Raw genomic sequence first — 15,763 nt, forward strand, 5'->3', positions numbered from 1 at the left:
TTGGTGACTGCAGTAAGGTAGAGAGGATGAAGAGGTTGGTGACTGCAGTAAGGTGGGGATGATGGAGAGGTTGGTGAATGCAGTAAGGTAAAGATGATGGAGAGGTTGGTGACTGCAGTTAGGTAGAGAGAGGGTGGAGAGGTTGGTGACTGCAGTAAGGTAGAGAGGATGGAGAGGTTGGTGACTGCAGTAAGGTAGAGAGGATGTAGAGGTTGGTGACTGCAGTTAGGTAGAGAGAGAATGGAGAGGTTGGTGACTGCAGTAAGGTGGAGAGATGATGGAGAGGTTGGTGGCTGCAGTTAGGTAGAGAGAGGATGGAGAGGTTGGTGACTGCAGTTAGGTAGAGAGAGGATGGAGAGGTTGGTGACTGCAGTAAGGTAGAGAGAGGATGGAGAGGTTGGTGACTGCAGTAAGGTAGAGAGAGGATGGAGAGGTTGGTGTCTGCAGTAAGGTAGAGAGAGGATGGAGAGGTTGGTGACTGCAGTTAGGTAGAGAGAGGGTGGAGAGGTTGGTGACTGCAGTAAGGTAGAGAGGATGGAGAGGTTGGTGACTGCAGTCAGGTAGAGAGAGGGTGGAGAGGTTGGTGGCTGCAGTAAGGTAGAGAGAGGATGGAGAGGTTGGTGACTGCAGTTAGGTAGAGAGAGGATGAAGAGGTTGGTGACTGCAGTAAGGTCAAGATGATGGAGAGGTTGGTGACTGCATTAAGGTGGAGAATGGATGGAGAAGTTGGTGACAGTAAGGTAGAGAGAGGATGGAGAGGTTGGTGACTGCAGTAAAGTAGAGAGAGGGTGGAGAGGTTGGTGACAGTAAGGTGGAGAGAGGATGGAGAGGTTGGTGACTGCAGTTAGGTAGAGAGAGGATGGAGAGGTTGATGACTGCAGTAAGGTAGAGAGAGGATGGAGAGGTTGGTGACAGTAAGGAAGAGAGAGGATGGAGAGGTTGGTGACTGCAGTAAGGTAGAGAGCGTGTAGAGGTTGGTGACAGTAAGGTGGAGAGAGGATGGAGAGGTTGGTGACTGCAGTTAGGTAGAGAGAGAATGGAGAGGTTGGTGACTGCAGTAAGGTAGAGAGATGATGGAGAGGTTGGTGGCTGCAGTTAGGTAGAGAGAGGATGGAGAGGTTGGTGACTGCAGTTAGGTAGAGAGAGGATGGAGAGGTTGGTGACTGCAGTAAAGGTAGAGAGAGGATGGAGAGGTTGGTGACTGCAGTAAGGTCGAGAGGATGGAGAGGTTGGTGACTGCAGTAAGGTGGAGAGGATGGAGAGGTTGGTGACTGCAGTAAGGTAGAGAGGATGGAGATGTTGGTGACTGCAGTAAGGTAGAGAGAGGATGGAGAGGTTGGTGGCTGCAGTAAGGTAGAGAGAGGATGGAGATGTTGGTGACTGCAGTAAGGTAGAGAGAGGATGGAGATGTTGGTGACTGCAGTAAGGTAGAGAGAGGATGGAGAGGTTGGTGACTGCAGTAAGGTGGAGAGAGGATGGAAAGGTTGGTGACTGTAGTAAGGTAGAGAGAGGATGGAGAGGTTGGTGACTGCAGTTAGGTAGAGAGAGGATGGAGAGGTTGGTGACTGCAGTAAGGTGGAGAGAGGATGGAAAGGTTGGTGACTGCAGTAAGGTAGAGAGAGGATGGAGAGGTTGGTGACTGCAGTTAGGTAGAGAGAGGATGGAGAGGTTGGTGACTGCAGTAAGGTAGAGTGGATGGAGAGGTTGGTGACTGCAGTAAGGTAGAGAGAGGCTGGAGATGTTGGTGACTGCAGTAAGGAGAGATACAGTAAGTCTGGGAGTATGGGGTGATACAGTAAGTCAGGGAGTATGGGGTGATACAGTAAGTCTGGGAGTATGGGGTGATACAGTAAGTCTGGGAGTATGGGGTGATACAGTAAGTCAGGGAGTATGGGGTGATACAGTAAGTCAGGGAGTATGGGGTGATACAGTAAGTCTGGGAGTATGGGGTGATACAGTACATCTGGGAGTATGGGGTGATACAGTAAGTCAGGGAGTATGGGGTGATACAGTAAGTCTGGGAGTATGGGGTGATATAGTAAGTCAGGGAGTATGGGGTGATACAGTAAGTCTGGGAGTATGGGGTGATACAGTAAGTCTGGGAGTATGGGGTGATACAGTAAGTCAGGGAGTATGGGGTGATACAGTAAGTTAGGGAGTATGGGGTGATACAGTAAGTCAGGGAGTATGGGGTGATACAGTAAGTCAGGGAGTATGGGGTGATACAGTAAGTCAGGGAGTATGGGGTGATACAGTAAGTCTGGGAGTATGGGGTGATACAGTAAGTCTGGGAGTATGGGGTGATACAGTAAGTCAGGGAGTATGGGGTGATACAGTAAGTTAGGGAGTATGGGGTGATACAGTAAGTCAGGGAGTATGGGGTGATACAGTAAGTCAGGGAGTATGGGGTGATACAGTAAGTCAGGGAGTATGGGGTGATACAGTAAGTCAGGGAGTATGGGGTGATACAGTAAGTCAGGGAGTATGGGGTGATACAGTAAGTCAGGGAGTATGGGGTGATACAGTAAGTCTGGGAGTATGGGGTGATACAGTACATCTGGGAGTATGGGGTGATACAGTAAGTCAGGGAGTATGGGGTGATACAGTAAGTATGGGAGTATGGGGTGATATAGTAAGTCAGGGAGTATGGGGTGATACAGTAAGTCTGGGAGTATGGGGTGATACAGTAAGTCTGGGAGTATGGGGTGATACAGTAAGTCAGGGAGTATGGGGTGATACAGTAAGTCAGGGAGTATGGGGTGATACAGTAAGTCTGGGAGTATGGGGTGATACAGTAAGTCTGGGAGTATGGGGTGATACAGTAAGTCAGGGAGTATGGGGTGATACAGTAAGTTAGGGAGTATGGGGTGATACAGTAAGTCAGGGAGTATGGGGTGATACAGTAAGTCAGGGAGTATGGGGTGATACAGTAAGTCAGGGAGTATGGGGTGATACAGTAAGTCAGGGAGTATGGGGTGATACAGTAAGTCAGGGAGTATGGGGTGATACAGTAAGTCAGGGAGTATGGGGTGATACAGTAAGTCAGGGAGTATGGGGTGATACAGTAAGTCAGGGAGTATGGGGTGATACAGTAGGTCTGGGGGAGGAAGGGAGTGGGCCATGGTCTTTCCAGATGTGATATAAAGTAAACGCTCAGTGCGTAAACAGACATGTCCAACATGATAACACAATAAAAGCTTTGAACACTTAGTGGGCCAGATCCTAACGTAGAACACATGCCCGTAACTTTAACTATTACATAAATCATGCATTGATATCAACGGGAGATGTAGGAATAAATGTGGGTTACATGCATATTTCTTAAGTCTTTTGCTGTAAAAGGACTTTCACGTAACACTGCCATCCTCCTCTCCCCCCTTTTTGTCTCTCTCGGTCTTTCTCATTCTACTCCTCCCTCAATCCCTCCATACCTCACTTTCTCTCTCCCCATCCCCTCCTCGCTCTCTCTACTGAGATGTGATCTGTCCCCCCAGGCTTGGCCATTTAGACAACCCTCAGCAGGAAGTGAAAACAGGGTGAGAGTTCTTCCTCACACAGGACGGGTCATAACTCATTGAGCCTGAGAGAAACTCAAGCTGCATAAATATCCCTGGTGATACTTCCCTGCCAAGTCTGCCTGTCTGTTACTACAATAGAGGATCAACTCTCTCACTTTTCCTCTGTCTTTTCTCGAGAGAGAGAGAGAGAGAGAGAGAGAGAGAGAGAGAGAGAGAGAGAGAGAGAGAGAGAGAGAGAGAGAGAGAGAGCATGTCTCCTCTCTCCCCCTTTCTCCTCCTACTCCCTCTCTTTCTCATTATCCTCCTCTTCATTTTCTCCCTCCTCATCCTCGTCCTCTTCCTTCCTATCCTCATTAGCATAAATGTAATTGCCATTGTCATCATTTTCTTAGCAGCAGCAACAGCAACTTCAGTAACAGTGGTGATAATAGTATTACAGTAGTCTTACCCTTGAAACAGAAAGCTCCATGTCTGTCAATAGGGTTGGGGAAGCCTGACTGGTCAGGGAATCGGTACAGGGTCCGGACCCCGAGCAGCCCTCCTCCACACTGGGGCCTGGGGACGGAGATGGGGTAGCGGGCGCTGCCATCTGACAGCCAGCCGTAATCACAGCGATCCAGTCCTCCACGCCACGCAGCGAACAGGTTACCAGGGGAGGCGAGCACCGCCCCCTGCCTCTCACACTCATGCTTGGCCTGGCGAAGGGTCAGCTTGTAGCTGACAGGAGTGTAGAACACCTCGCCTACAGTACAGGGGAGATATACACACACTTTACCCAAAGAGGCACACGCTGACATAGATTTAGCTCACTATCATGAAACACTAACAATAACACTCCCTCACCGTGTAGTTTATCTACATAGCAGTAGACGTCATAGGTCTCTTTAGGGTCTCTGAGCCCATACGTCCTGATCCCAGGTCTGTGCTTCATATCGCCCATGCAACCAGGACGGGGCTTCGTGATTGGGTATCTACAGGGAAGCGAGAGGGAGCATAGGAAATGTAGTCTTCAATACAAACTCTGACAGGATGGAGGTATCCCTGAGATGGGTATATCAGTTGAGAGCTCAGGTAACACACACACCTGACAGTCTGGTCAGCTATCCAGCCGGCGTCACACTGGTCCAGTCCGTCCTCGAAGGCGGCGGTCAGCTGTTGGGCTGTAGCGATGGTGGCCCCGGCAGCGAGACACGCGTCAATGGCCCCAGGGAAGGACAAGGTGTAACGACTAGAGCTAGATCTGTAGTGAAACACCACACCTGGAGAGACAGAGACAGGAGGTCAGTGTGTGTGTGTGTGTGTGTGTGTGTGTGTGTGTGTGTGTGTGTGTGTGTGTGTGTGTGTGTGTGTGTGTGTGTGTGTGTGTGTGTGTGTGTGTGTGTGTAGTTTTGGATCCACTGTTATCCAGATCCACTTACTGTACAAAAGGTGCATTCAAATAAGGAGACTGCGACAACCAAGTAACACGACTATGGTTCTGCAGAGGAATCAGACCCCTATTTTCCAAGTGCATGAGAGTTGATTATTTTTCCCTCTAGGAAGCTGGCTCCAGTTATAGAGTTGACTGAGTAGTTTGACGTGCAGTAAAAGGACAGTTGTTAGTCTGATAGAACAGTCTCTGTCTGTTGCCTAGTGAACAGAGACTGAACAGAGGCTGTATCTACACACACACAAAGGCTGTACTATATCAACAGGCTGTTGTTCATCTCTAATGTGGAATCTATGATAATCTGGGCTATTTAGGGGGTCTCTCCTTTTGAAAGATACCCAGCTTGAATGCCACACACAGTAGTACATTGTAACCCCCACCACCCCCCAAATGAGCTACATAACACCATGTATAGGACAAATCTATCAGAGCAGAATATTTGGAACACAGGTTTCTATGTTTAGTGAACAATACTACAGGTGTAGAGCCAGCTGACATCAGCATGCTACCCAGAAAGACTCCCAGAGAGACCTGCAGACAATGTGTGGTTTTGTTTACTAATGGACACTTGATGGACACTTGACTGCCGTGCTGTGAACCATGGTGATACTAGCTACTGTAGACTACTGATGAATTTGTCAGATGAGGGATACAGTTCTAGGTTACGAGCAGACCACCTCTATCTTATCCTCAGAAGACCTACACCAGCCCTGTAGGTCTGCACAGATCAGACCCAGCATGAGGTAATGTGTTACAACCAGAGTAACATAGCAGTACTCCCAGGGCAGAATACACAATAATGTTTCTCCATCTACGTATGCAGACCTGCTAAATGTTTCAGCCAGCCATCTGCTCTGCCTCACACATCACAGTCCCAGTCTGAATCTCCTGCCATCTGAGCAGGTAATGATGAAGCTGAGTCACTAACACCAGTCTTCAGGTCTCAAGATGTACAAGACCGTCCCCCTCCTGGAGTCCTACAACACCATTGTCTGCCAGTTACTTCCTCAATCTAGCGATGATGACTTGGCCTGCTGCTCAGCTCTGCTGTCCAAGAAAGCTAACTGCACTATTCCACCATAATAAGGCTGATACATGACCACACTGTGGCACCTTTACAGACTAACTAGAGGCTCCCTATGGACCAGCATGTCTGAGTGGGAATAACAGGAAACAGTTAGTATTAGAGAGTTTCACATGATTTATATTACCCAATAACTACTGGAACTAAAGACAAAAGCGCATGGACCACCCCTACGCAAAATGTATGCCGCATGACTGTAAGTCGCTTTGGATAAAAGATTCTGCTAAATGGCGTATATTATGTTATTTACACATTCTAATGGGCGAAATGTGTATGTGAGTGTGTGCTACTGTGTGTGTCTGCTACCGTGTGTGTGTCCACTCACCACTGACATTGAGATGAACAGTATCCTGGGTGTCCTCCATCCCATGCATGACTTCGCAGCGATAGAGCCCAGCGTCGCTAGCCCTCAGGTGGACAACGATCAGCGAGGCATTCCCTACTGCCTGGGGGTGGTTGGGCACAGACACCCTTCCCTTGTACTCCTGCCCCACCTTGATCACTCCTCCATGGGCCACCAGCACCACACGCTCCCCATCTCCCTCCACCTTGCTCCACTTGATCCTCAGCTGGTCCTCTGGGCCCTGGGTGCTAGGGGTGAGTGTGGGGGTGTGTGTGGTGGGGGTGATGGAGAAGTGGCATGGTAGCACCACCCTGCCAGCCAGAGAACCACTAACGGGGGCAGCCTTCTCTACCGTCATCCTCCATGATGGATCTAAAGACAGAGAAAGAGGGAGTTACTATCTAGCCATGCAAGTAAGGACACAAGTGTCTATATTATCAAAACTGATGAGCAAGTTTATGAGGTTTGGGATCATGGCTAGGGATCGGGGTTAAAGGTCATAAAGTGAGGGTCTAGGTCAGGGCTTAATAGTTAAAATGACTACAGAATGAGCATGTACAGTTATATCAGGTCAGATAGCACACAGGGTGGATGGGTGTAATTCAGGACAGATCGCCTGCAAGTCACTAAATGACAAAGAGCAGACACAGAGCATGGGTTTAGTTTGTGAATGGGTTTAGTTTGTGAATGGGTTTAGTTTGTGAATGGGTTTAGTTTGTGAATGGGCTTAGTTTGTGAATGGGTTTAGTTTGTGAATGGGCTTAGTTTGAGAATGGGTTTAGTTTGTGAATGGGTTTAGTTTGTGAATGGGTTTAGTTTGTGAATGGGCTTAGTTTGTGAATGGGTTTAGTTTGTGAATGGGCTTAGTTTGTGAATGGGTTTAGTTTGTGATGGATCATTTTTGTCTTCTTCTACTGCCTCTTAAGGGGAAAGTAATCAGAAAGTAATCAGATTACGTTACTGAGTTTGGGTAATGCAAACATTACGTTAATGATTACAATTTTGGACAGTTAACTAGTAACTAACAGATTACATTTAGAAAGTTACTTAACCAAACCTGTGTGCATGTGTGTGTGTCTTGAGGATTGAGAAAGATGAATGGAACTGCGTGAATGTCTCTTTCTGCTTTTGTGTAAAACTAATGACCTGTTTCCAGTTTGTCAGTGAAAAAACACCCACACGCATACACACACACACACACACACACACACACACACACACACACACACACACATACACACACAGCAAGACTCACCTTTTTCAGCTAAAGCAGAACAGAGAAACATCAGCCAGAGCAGGTGTCTGAGATGTAACATTTCTATAGAACCTGTGGAACCAATACACACTGAGTTCATTATATCAAAATGATCATGAATGACATACAGTATATACCTACTTTAACATCAACTGTAGCGATTGAGGGGGGAAATCCAGAGTGGGACCTAAACTAGTGACTCTACCTGTGCACACATGCACGCACTCCAGGGCCCTCACCTTGCATGGCCCTATTGGAACAGCTATGCACAGTCAGTTTTAAGTATTGACCAAGTCTGAGCAAGTGACATACTGTCGGCTGATGTAAGTAATCAAATCAAAGTTTATTTGCCACGTGCGCCGAATACAACAGGTGTAGACCTTACAGTGAAATACTTACTTACAGGCTCTAACCAAAAGTGTGAACAAAAGGTGTGTGTGTGTGTGTGTGTGTGTGTGTAGGTAAGTAAAGAAATAAAACAACAGTAAAAAGACATTTGAAAATAAGAGGAGCAAGGCTATATACAGACACCGGTTAGTCAGGCTTATTGAGGTAGTATGTACATGTAGATATGGTTAAAGTGACTATGCATATATGATGAACAGAGAGTAGCAGTAGTGTAAAAAGAGGGGTTGGGGGGGTACACAATGCAGATAGCCCGGTTAGACAATGTGCGGGAGCACTGGTTGGTCGGCCTAATTGAGGTAGTATTTACATGAATGTATAGTTAAAGTGACTATGCATATATGATAAACAGAGAGTAGCAGCAGTGTAAAAAAGGGGTTGGGGGGGGGTACACAATGCAAATAGTTCGGGTAACCATTTGGTTACCTGTTCAGGAGTCTTATGGCTTGGGGGTAAAAACTGTTGAGAAGCCTTTTTGTCCTAGACTTGGCACTCCAGTACCGCTTGCCATGCGGTAGTAGAGAGAACAGTCTATGACTGGGGTGGCTGGGGTCTTTAACAATTTTTAGGGCCTTCCTCTGACACCGCCTGGTGTAGAGGTCCTGGATGGCAGGCAGCTTAGCCCCAGTGATGTACTGGGCCGTACGCACTACCCTCTGAAGTGCCTTGCGGTTGGAGGCCAAGCAATTGCCGTACCATGCAGTGATGCAACCAGTTCTCGATGTTGCAGCTGTAGAACCTTTTGAGGATCTCAGGACCCATGCCAAATATTATTAGTTTCCTGAGGGGGAATAGGCTTTGTCATGCCCTCTTCACGACTGTCTTGGTGTGTTTGGACCATTCTAGTTTGTTGTTGATGTGGACACCAAGGAACTTGAAGCTCTCAACCTGCTCCAGTACAGTGACCTCGGGTCCTCCTTTTCCTGTAGTCCACAATCGTCTCTTTAGTCTTGGTTACGTTGAGGGAGAGGTTGTTATTCTGGCACCACCCAGCCAGGTCTCTGACCTCCTCCTATAGGCTGTCTCGTCGTTGTCGGTGATCAGGCCTACCACTGTTGTGTCGTCTGCTAACTTGATGATGGTGTTGGAGTCGTGCCTGGCCATGCAGTCGTGGGTGAACAGGGAGTACAGTAGGGGGCTGAGTACGCAGCCCTCGGGAGCTCCAGTGTTGAAGATCAGTGTGGCAGATGTGTTGCTACCTAACCTCACCACCCGGGGGCGGCCCGTCAGGAAGTCCAGGATCCAGTTGCAGAGGGAGGTGTTTAGTCCCAGGTTCCTTAGCTTAGTGATGAGCTGTGAGGGTACTATGGTGTTGAACGCTGAGCTGTAGTCAATGAATAGCATTCTCACATAGGTGTTCCTTTTGTCCAGGTGGGAAAGGGCAGTGTGGAGTGCAATAGAGATTGCATAATCTGTGGATTTGTTTGGGCGGTATGCAAATTGGAGTGGGTCTAGGGTTTCTGGGATAATGGTGTTGATGTGAGCCATTACCAGCCTTTCAGTAGACTATGTACTTAACATGATTCTTTTTGTTTAGCCTTTGTGTTGAAATGCCTACATGCTAAATTTACTACAACCTACTTCACTTCACTATGGTGTTGAAAGGTAAAACACAAAAACACAGAGCTAGGAGCCCTATTGTCTGACAATAGAGTGTGGTGCTGTTCTAGAACAGGGGAACCAATGGACAAGAGACTCATGACTATAAAAGCTACAGCCACTAAGTAGGATAATGGAACTAATAAAAACCTTGTTGGGACACTACGTTGAGTCGTATTGGAACAATAAGTGAAATTACACACTGAAAACAGCTTTGACAAGCAGGGACATCTCTCCAGCAGCTCCGTGGAAAATGGCTAAACACACACACACCTGGCTGAAGCTGAGGGCAATGGGGACAATTTCACTCCAGATGTTCCTTCGCGCAATTGGACAACTGTAACGTGCGCCACTCAGAGGCGTCCCGAAACAGAAATGATAAATTCGCTTGCGTCTCGATCGTCTACAGCAGCAGCTGTGCTGAAAAGGTTATATGTTGTCGATCACTGTAAATGGCCTGGCCATTAAAGCGCTAACCCCTGGTGTGAGGTCTGTTAATGGAGCTGTTGTAGGCTATTGGTCCTCGATCATTGAGAACATTCCTCAACCTGACCACCCAAACACCTCTCTCTTTGAATGCCCGTGGATGTACAGTATAGACGGTGATCAATCACAACAAGCAAAGCGTGAAACATGTCAATGAGCAGACATCAATGTGAACCATCATCTACAACAGGCCTTGTTACAAAGACGTCCACTGCAAAACGTCTCATATGCGACGGAGAAAACGGCAGTTTATTCAAAAGTAATAATAAGACTACCCTTACTTAGCCTATGACAAATGACAACAGGCATACTTAAAAAAGCAATTCAATCAAGCAACGATAATATCCTACCTTGGGTCCAGATATCCACCAACTAAGTTTTCGATCAAGTTTCCAAAGATCCCGGATTCTAGTTCCAGAACCAGACTAATATACGTTCTAGTTCCCGCTGTATAGAGCTCTCTTTCTCTCCTCAGAGCGCAGTCTACTCGGACATCAGCTAGGAGTCTCCTCCAATCTGCCCCGGCTTCAAGTTCAAATCCACCTCACACCCACTACTATTATCCGTCACCAGCTAGAGGAGGGGCGCACATGCCCTACACACAAATGTCTATACCGCCCCGTATCATAAAACACAAGGGGGTAGAGAGAGAGATAGAGAGATGGGGTTGCCTAAAACAATTTATGCTCCATAAGTTAAAATGACTCAGTAGCGCACCCAGGCAGAATCCCAACAAATAAGTTACCGGTAATCATTTCACAATGTTTTCAATGTCCTCCGGGATGCGATATAAATGATGCCATATAAGATAACTGTCTTTCCATCATTGTCTGTGTGTAGCCCCCCCAAAACAGATCATTATCAAACCACAGTTAACATACTAGAGAACACAACAGCCCTTGTTATATTTTATCTTAGCCTTCACTTTATTTTATTACACTGTATTAGAGTTTCATACACATATAGCATTACATAAGGAACTGACACTTTTGTTCATCATCTTAAAATAAGCACCCTGAGCTTTAGTTCATGTTCCTCCATCTTGAGGATACAAATATCCCTCACATTATTATAAATTATCCCATTGGTAAACAATGGTACAGTATAAAAATACTTCTTCACTTCTGTCTATTTAACAGTCTATTTGGCCTCCTCTGTAATTCTGTTCAGTAGTTTCAGTGATAGAGGATGGCACAGGATTGAGTGGTCGGGGAGTTCTATACAGCTGGAACTAGAACGTCTTGATAGGCGGAGAGATGGAGGATAGAGCAAGGGTGGCCAACCCTTTTCTCTAGAGCTAGTGGGCTTTAGTTCCAGCCCTGCCATTACACCTGATTCAGCTTGCCAAGGTCCTTATGATGAGCAGCTGATTAGTACCAGGTGTTGGCCACACCTGTGTAGAGGGATAGAGAGACAGAGAAAGCAAGGGATGGAGGATAGAGAGGGAAAATAGTGAGTGATAGAATATCCCAATGTGCTCCCTACCCCGTCCCCTTGGCCCTAACCCTTTGATGTTTGCAGATGTGGAAGGAATGTGGTGGAAGCTCCATCACTACACTGCTTATACCTATCCAGATCTTGTAGATTTACAAACATAGAAGGGTTAATTAGGGCTAAGGGGAAGGGGTAGGGAGCGAGCTGGGACCAGCTGATAGAGTGACAGAGAAGTAAGTGATGGAGGATAGAGAGATAAAATGAGTGAGGGATAGGCAGAATTTGATGGAGGAGTGAAAAGTCAGTACTCAGAAGTCCTTAAACAGGTCTTCAGAGTCAGGACTGACATCAGTAGAACGCTGGAGAGCCTGATCCTCATTGGTTGCAGCCTTGGACGATGACGGGGGTCCCTCCTTCCAACACACACAGTAAAACGTAAGTATAATCCAAACAGTAAAACAATGTACTGGTATTTATTGCATGTACTGCATCAGAGCAATGACAGTGTGCTGTTTTTTTTTCTCGAACCAATGGCTGTATACCTGTATGAAAACCACATTGGAATGTATGCTACTGAGATTCAAAGCAATGGCTGTATACCTGTATGAAAACCACATTGGAATGTAATGCTACTGAGATTCAAACCAATGGCTGTATACCTGTATGAAAACCACATTGGAATGTAATGCTACTGAGATTCAAACCAATGGCTGTATACCTGTATGAAAACCACATTGGAATGTATGCTACTGAGATTCAAACCAATGTCTGTATACCAGTATGAAAACCACATTGGAATGTAATGCTACTGAGATTCAAACCAATGGCTGTATACCTGTATGAAAACCACATTGGAATGTATGCTACTGAGATTCAAACCAATGGCTGTATACCTGTATGAAAACCACATTGGAATGTATGCTACTGAGATTCAAACCAATGGCTGTATACCTGTATGAAAACCACATTGGAATGTAATGCTACTGAGATTCAAACCAATGTCTATATACCTGTATGAAAACCACATTGGAATGTATGCTACTGAGATTCAAACCAATGTCTGTATACCTGTATGAAAACCACATTGGAATGTAATGCTACTGAGATTCAAACCAATGTCTGTATACCTGTATGAAAACCACATTGGAATGTAATGCTACTGAGATTCAAACCAATGTCTGTATACCTGTATGAAAACCACATTGGAATGTCATGCTACTGAGATTCAAACCAATGGCTGTATACCTGTATGAAAACCACATTGGAATGTAATGCTACTGAGATTCAAACCAATGGCTGTATACCTGTATGAAAACCACATTGGAATGTATGCTACTGAGATTCAAACCAATGTCTGTATACCTGTATGAAAACCACATTGGAATGTAATGCTACTGAGATTCAAACCAATGGCTGTATACCTGTATGAAAACCACATTGGAATGTAATGCTACTGAGATTCAAACCAATGGCTGTATACCTGTATGAAAACCACATTGGAATGTATGCTACTGAGATTCAAACCAATGTCTGTATACCTGTATGAAAACCACATTGGAATGTAATGCTACTGAGATTCAAACCAATGTCTGTATACCTGTATGAAAACCACATTGGAATGTAATGCTACTGAGATTCAAACCAATGGCTGTATACCTGTATGAAAACCACATTGGAATGTAATGCTACTGAGATTCAAACCAATGTCTGTATACCTGTATGAAAACCACATTGGAATGTATGCTACTGAGATTCAAGTGCAAGGAAGGAGGAGGAACAGTTCAATGGGCTAATGAAGCAGGTTTACAGCCTGGTCTCCATGTGGAAACAGGAAGTGTGTATCAGGTAGCCTGTTAGGCAGGACTGGAAACACATGGGCATGTTGAATACCTGTGTGTGTGTGTGTGTGTGTGTGTGTGTGTGTGTGTGTGTGTGTGTGTGTGTCTGTCAGGGAAAGCGGGAGAAAATCAAACATCAGCTTCACTCACCCACTGAACTGACCTACATCAAACAGAAGACAGTAGTGTGATTGACTACAGTCGGTCTGACACCACAGGTTGGCTTGTTAAAGGGTTCAACTTTTATACATTTTTACCAATTTATATCAGGTTTTCACTACATTTAGTATAGTATAGTATAGTGTTACTCATCCTGAAACACTCAAAGACTCATATCAACCCTGGAGGCAACACTCACAGGGAGAGATGGACTTCAATATAGAGTTTATGACACACACACACACACACACACACACACACACACACACACACACATACACATACACACACACTCAAACCATTAACACTCCCCCCAAAAGTTCAAACAAAACATGTGAACCCACTTTCACACACTTTGAGCTCTCTCCTGTGTGGAAACAGTGTGTCAGTAGTTGGGAGCAGTTTACATTGTGTGTGTGTGTGTACTCATCTGAAAGCTGAGTCACTCCACTGTAACATACTACAGTGACTGCTAATGAGTAAACAGGTTTGATACACACCACTTTAACAGAGATATTAGTTATAATGCTGAACTAACAGCAGAACCTAACATCACTATCACAACAAACTCCTCACTTCCTTCACCATCAAACAGTCCCCTTGTTAAACACACCAATGTCAATGTTGTGTGTGTGTGTGTGTGTGTGTGTGTGTGTGTGTGTGTGTGTGTGTGTGTGTGTGTGTGTGTGTAGTGTATGAAGAGAGCAAAGCCATTCAACTTGTTATAAATCATTATCACCAATATGAACACATTTAAACTCCTGAAAGTAGTTAGGCAAGGTGAGATCACACAGGCATAGGGGAGTGCATGGAGAGATGAGAACCGTAGACTACGGATGGACACCCATACATACAGGTGGTCCTGTGACACATCAGTAATCCCCTCCATGGTAATGTTTCTGTATGAAACAGAAGGTAGTACTGACTGATGTAAACACAGGTCCGTCTCTGAGCCTCAGATGGAGGAGATTAGTGTGTGTGTGTGTGTGTGTGCCAGGTATTGTTTACAAATCCAGTCACATGCAACCACACACATGGAGTACACACACAGAGCTGTATCAATACCAGGTATTGTAGCGATTATAAGTGCTTATCGTTTGCAGAGCTTGTGTGCGTGTGTGTGTGTACTGCAGTCTATCTTAAAACAGAGAGGGCCAGTTTGTCATGGGAAAATCAGCCAATGCACAGCAGAACTGTAAACTGACAAATGTATTCTCTTGAACTAGTATAAAGCCTTTAACACAAGGACATGACAATAATACCATGTTTGACATAATCATTATTATGAGAGCTGCCAGTGGACTGTCAGTCTGCTCAACCTCCTTTGCTTTACCCAGAATCGACCAGGTGAATCCATGTGAAAGTTATGATCCCTTATTGATGTCACTTGTTAAATCCACTTCAGTGTAGATGAAGGGGAGGAGACAGGTTAAAGATGGATGTTTAAGCCTTTAAGCCTTGAGACAATTGAGATATGGATTGTGTAGGAGTGCCATTCAGAGGGTGAATGGGAAAGACAACACATTTAAGTGCCTTTGAACGCGGTATGGTAGTAGTTGGCAGGCTCAGCCACACCGGTTTGAGTCAAGAACTTCAACGCTGCTGGTTTTTCACGCTCAACAGTTTCCCATGTGCATCAGTAATGGTCCACCACCCAAAGGACATCCAGCCAACTTGACACAACTGTGGGAAGCATTGGAGCCAACATGGGCAAGCATCCTTGTGGAACGCTTTCGACACCTTGTAGCCACGACAAATTGATTCTGTTCTGAGAGCAAAAGGGGGGTGTTCCTAATGTTTGGTATACTCAGCATGCACTACCGTTCCAGCTACGATAGTCATTTACAACATGAACAATGTCTACACTGTATTTCTGATCAATTTGATGTTATTTTAATGGACACAAAAATGTGCTTTTCTTTCAAAAACAAGGAAATGTTTAAGTGACCCCAAATTTTTGAATGGTAGTGTATGTGTAAACCTCTAAATAATGCATGTGTCACACCCAGACCACAGAGAGCCCTTGTTTCTGTATGGTGTAGTAGGTCAGGGCGTGACTAGGGGGTATTCTAGTTGATAATTTCTATGTTGTGTTCTAGTTTATATTTTCTATGTTGGTGTTTTGTATGATTCCCAATTAGAGGCAGCTGGTAATCGTTGTCTCTAATTGGGGATCATATTTAAGTAGATATTTCTCCCACCTGTGTTTGTAG

At 45.5% G+C, this 15,763-nt stretch overlaps 1 protein-coding gene across 1 annotated transcript in view; it reads right to left on the reverse strand.

The window, feature by feature from the left end:
• LOC115124737 (versican core protein-like) overlaps positions 1-10,676 on the reverse strand; it is a 31,854-nt gene extending 21,178 nt beyond the window's left edge. Inside the window, 6 exon segments of the mRNA XM_065017391.1 lie at positions 3,967-4,260; positions 4,362-4,489; positions 4,603-4,777; positions 6,357-6,746; positions 7,630-7,701; positions 10,470-10,676. Coding sequence (XP_064873463.1) covers positions 3,967-4,260; positions 4,362-4,489; positions 4,603-4,777; positions 6,357-6,746; positions 7,630-7,690 — 1,048 coding nt within the window. The 5' untranslated portion in view covers positions 7,691-7,701; positions 10,470-10,676.
• Positions 10,677-15,763: the final 5,087 nt, after the last annotated feature.

Source organism: Oncorhynchus nerka, linkage group LG4 (assembly GCF_034236695.1).
Source record: "Oncorhynchus nerka isolate Pitt River linkage group LG4, Oner_Uvic_2.0, whole genome shotgun sequence".
NCBI classification, from domain to species: domain Eukaryota; kingdom Metazoa; phylum Chordata; class Actinopteri; order Salmoniformes; family Salmonidae; genus Oncorhynchus; species Oncorhynchus nerka.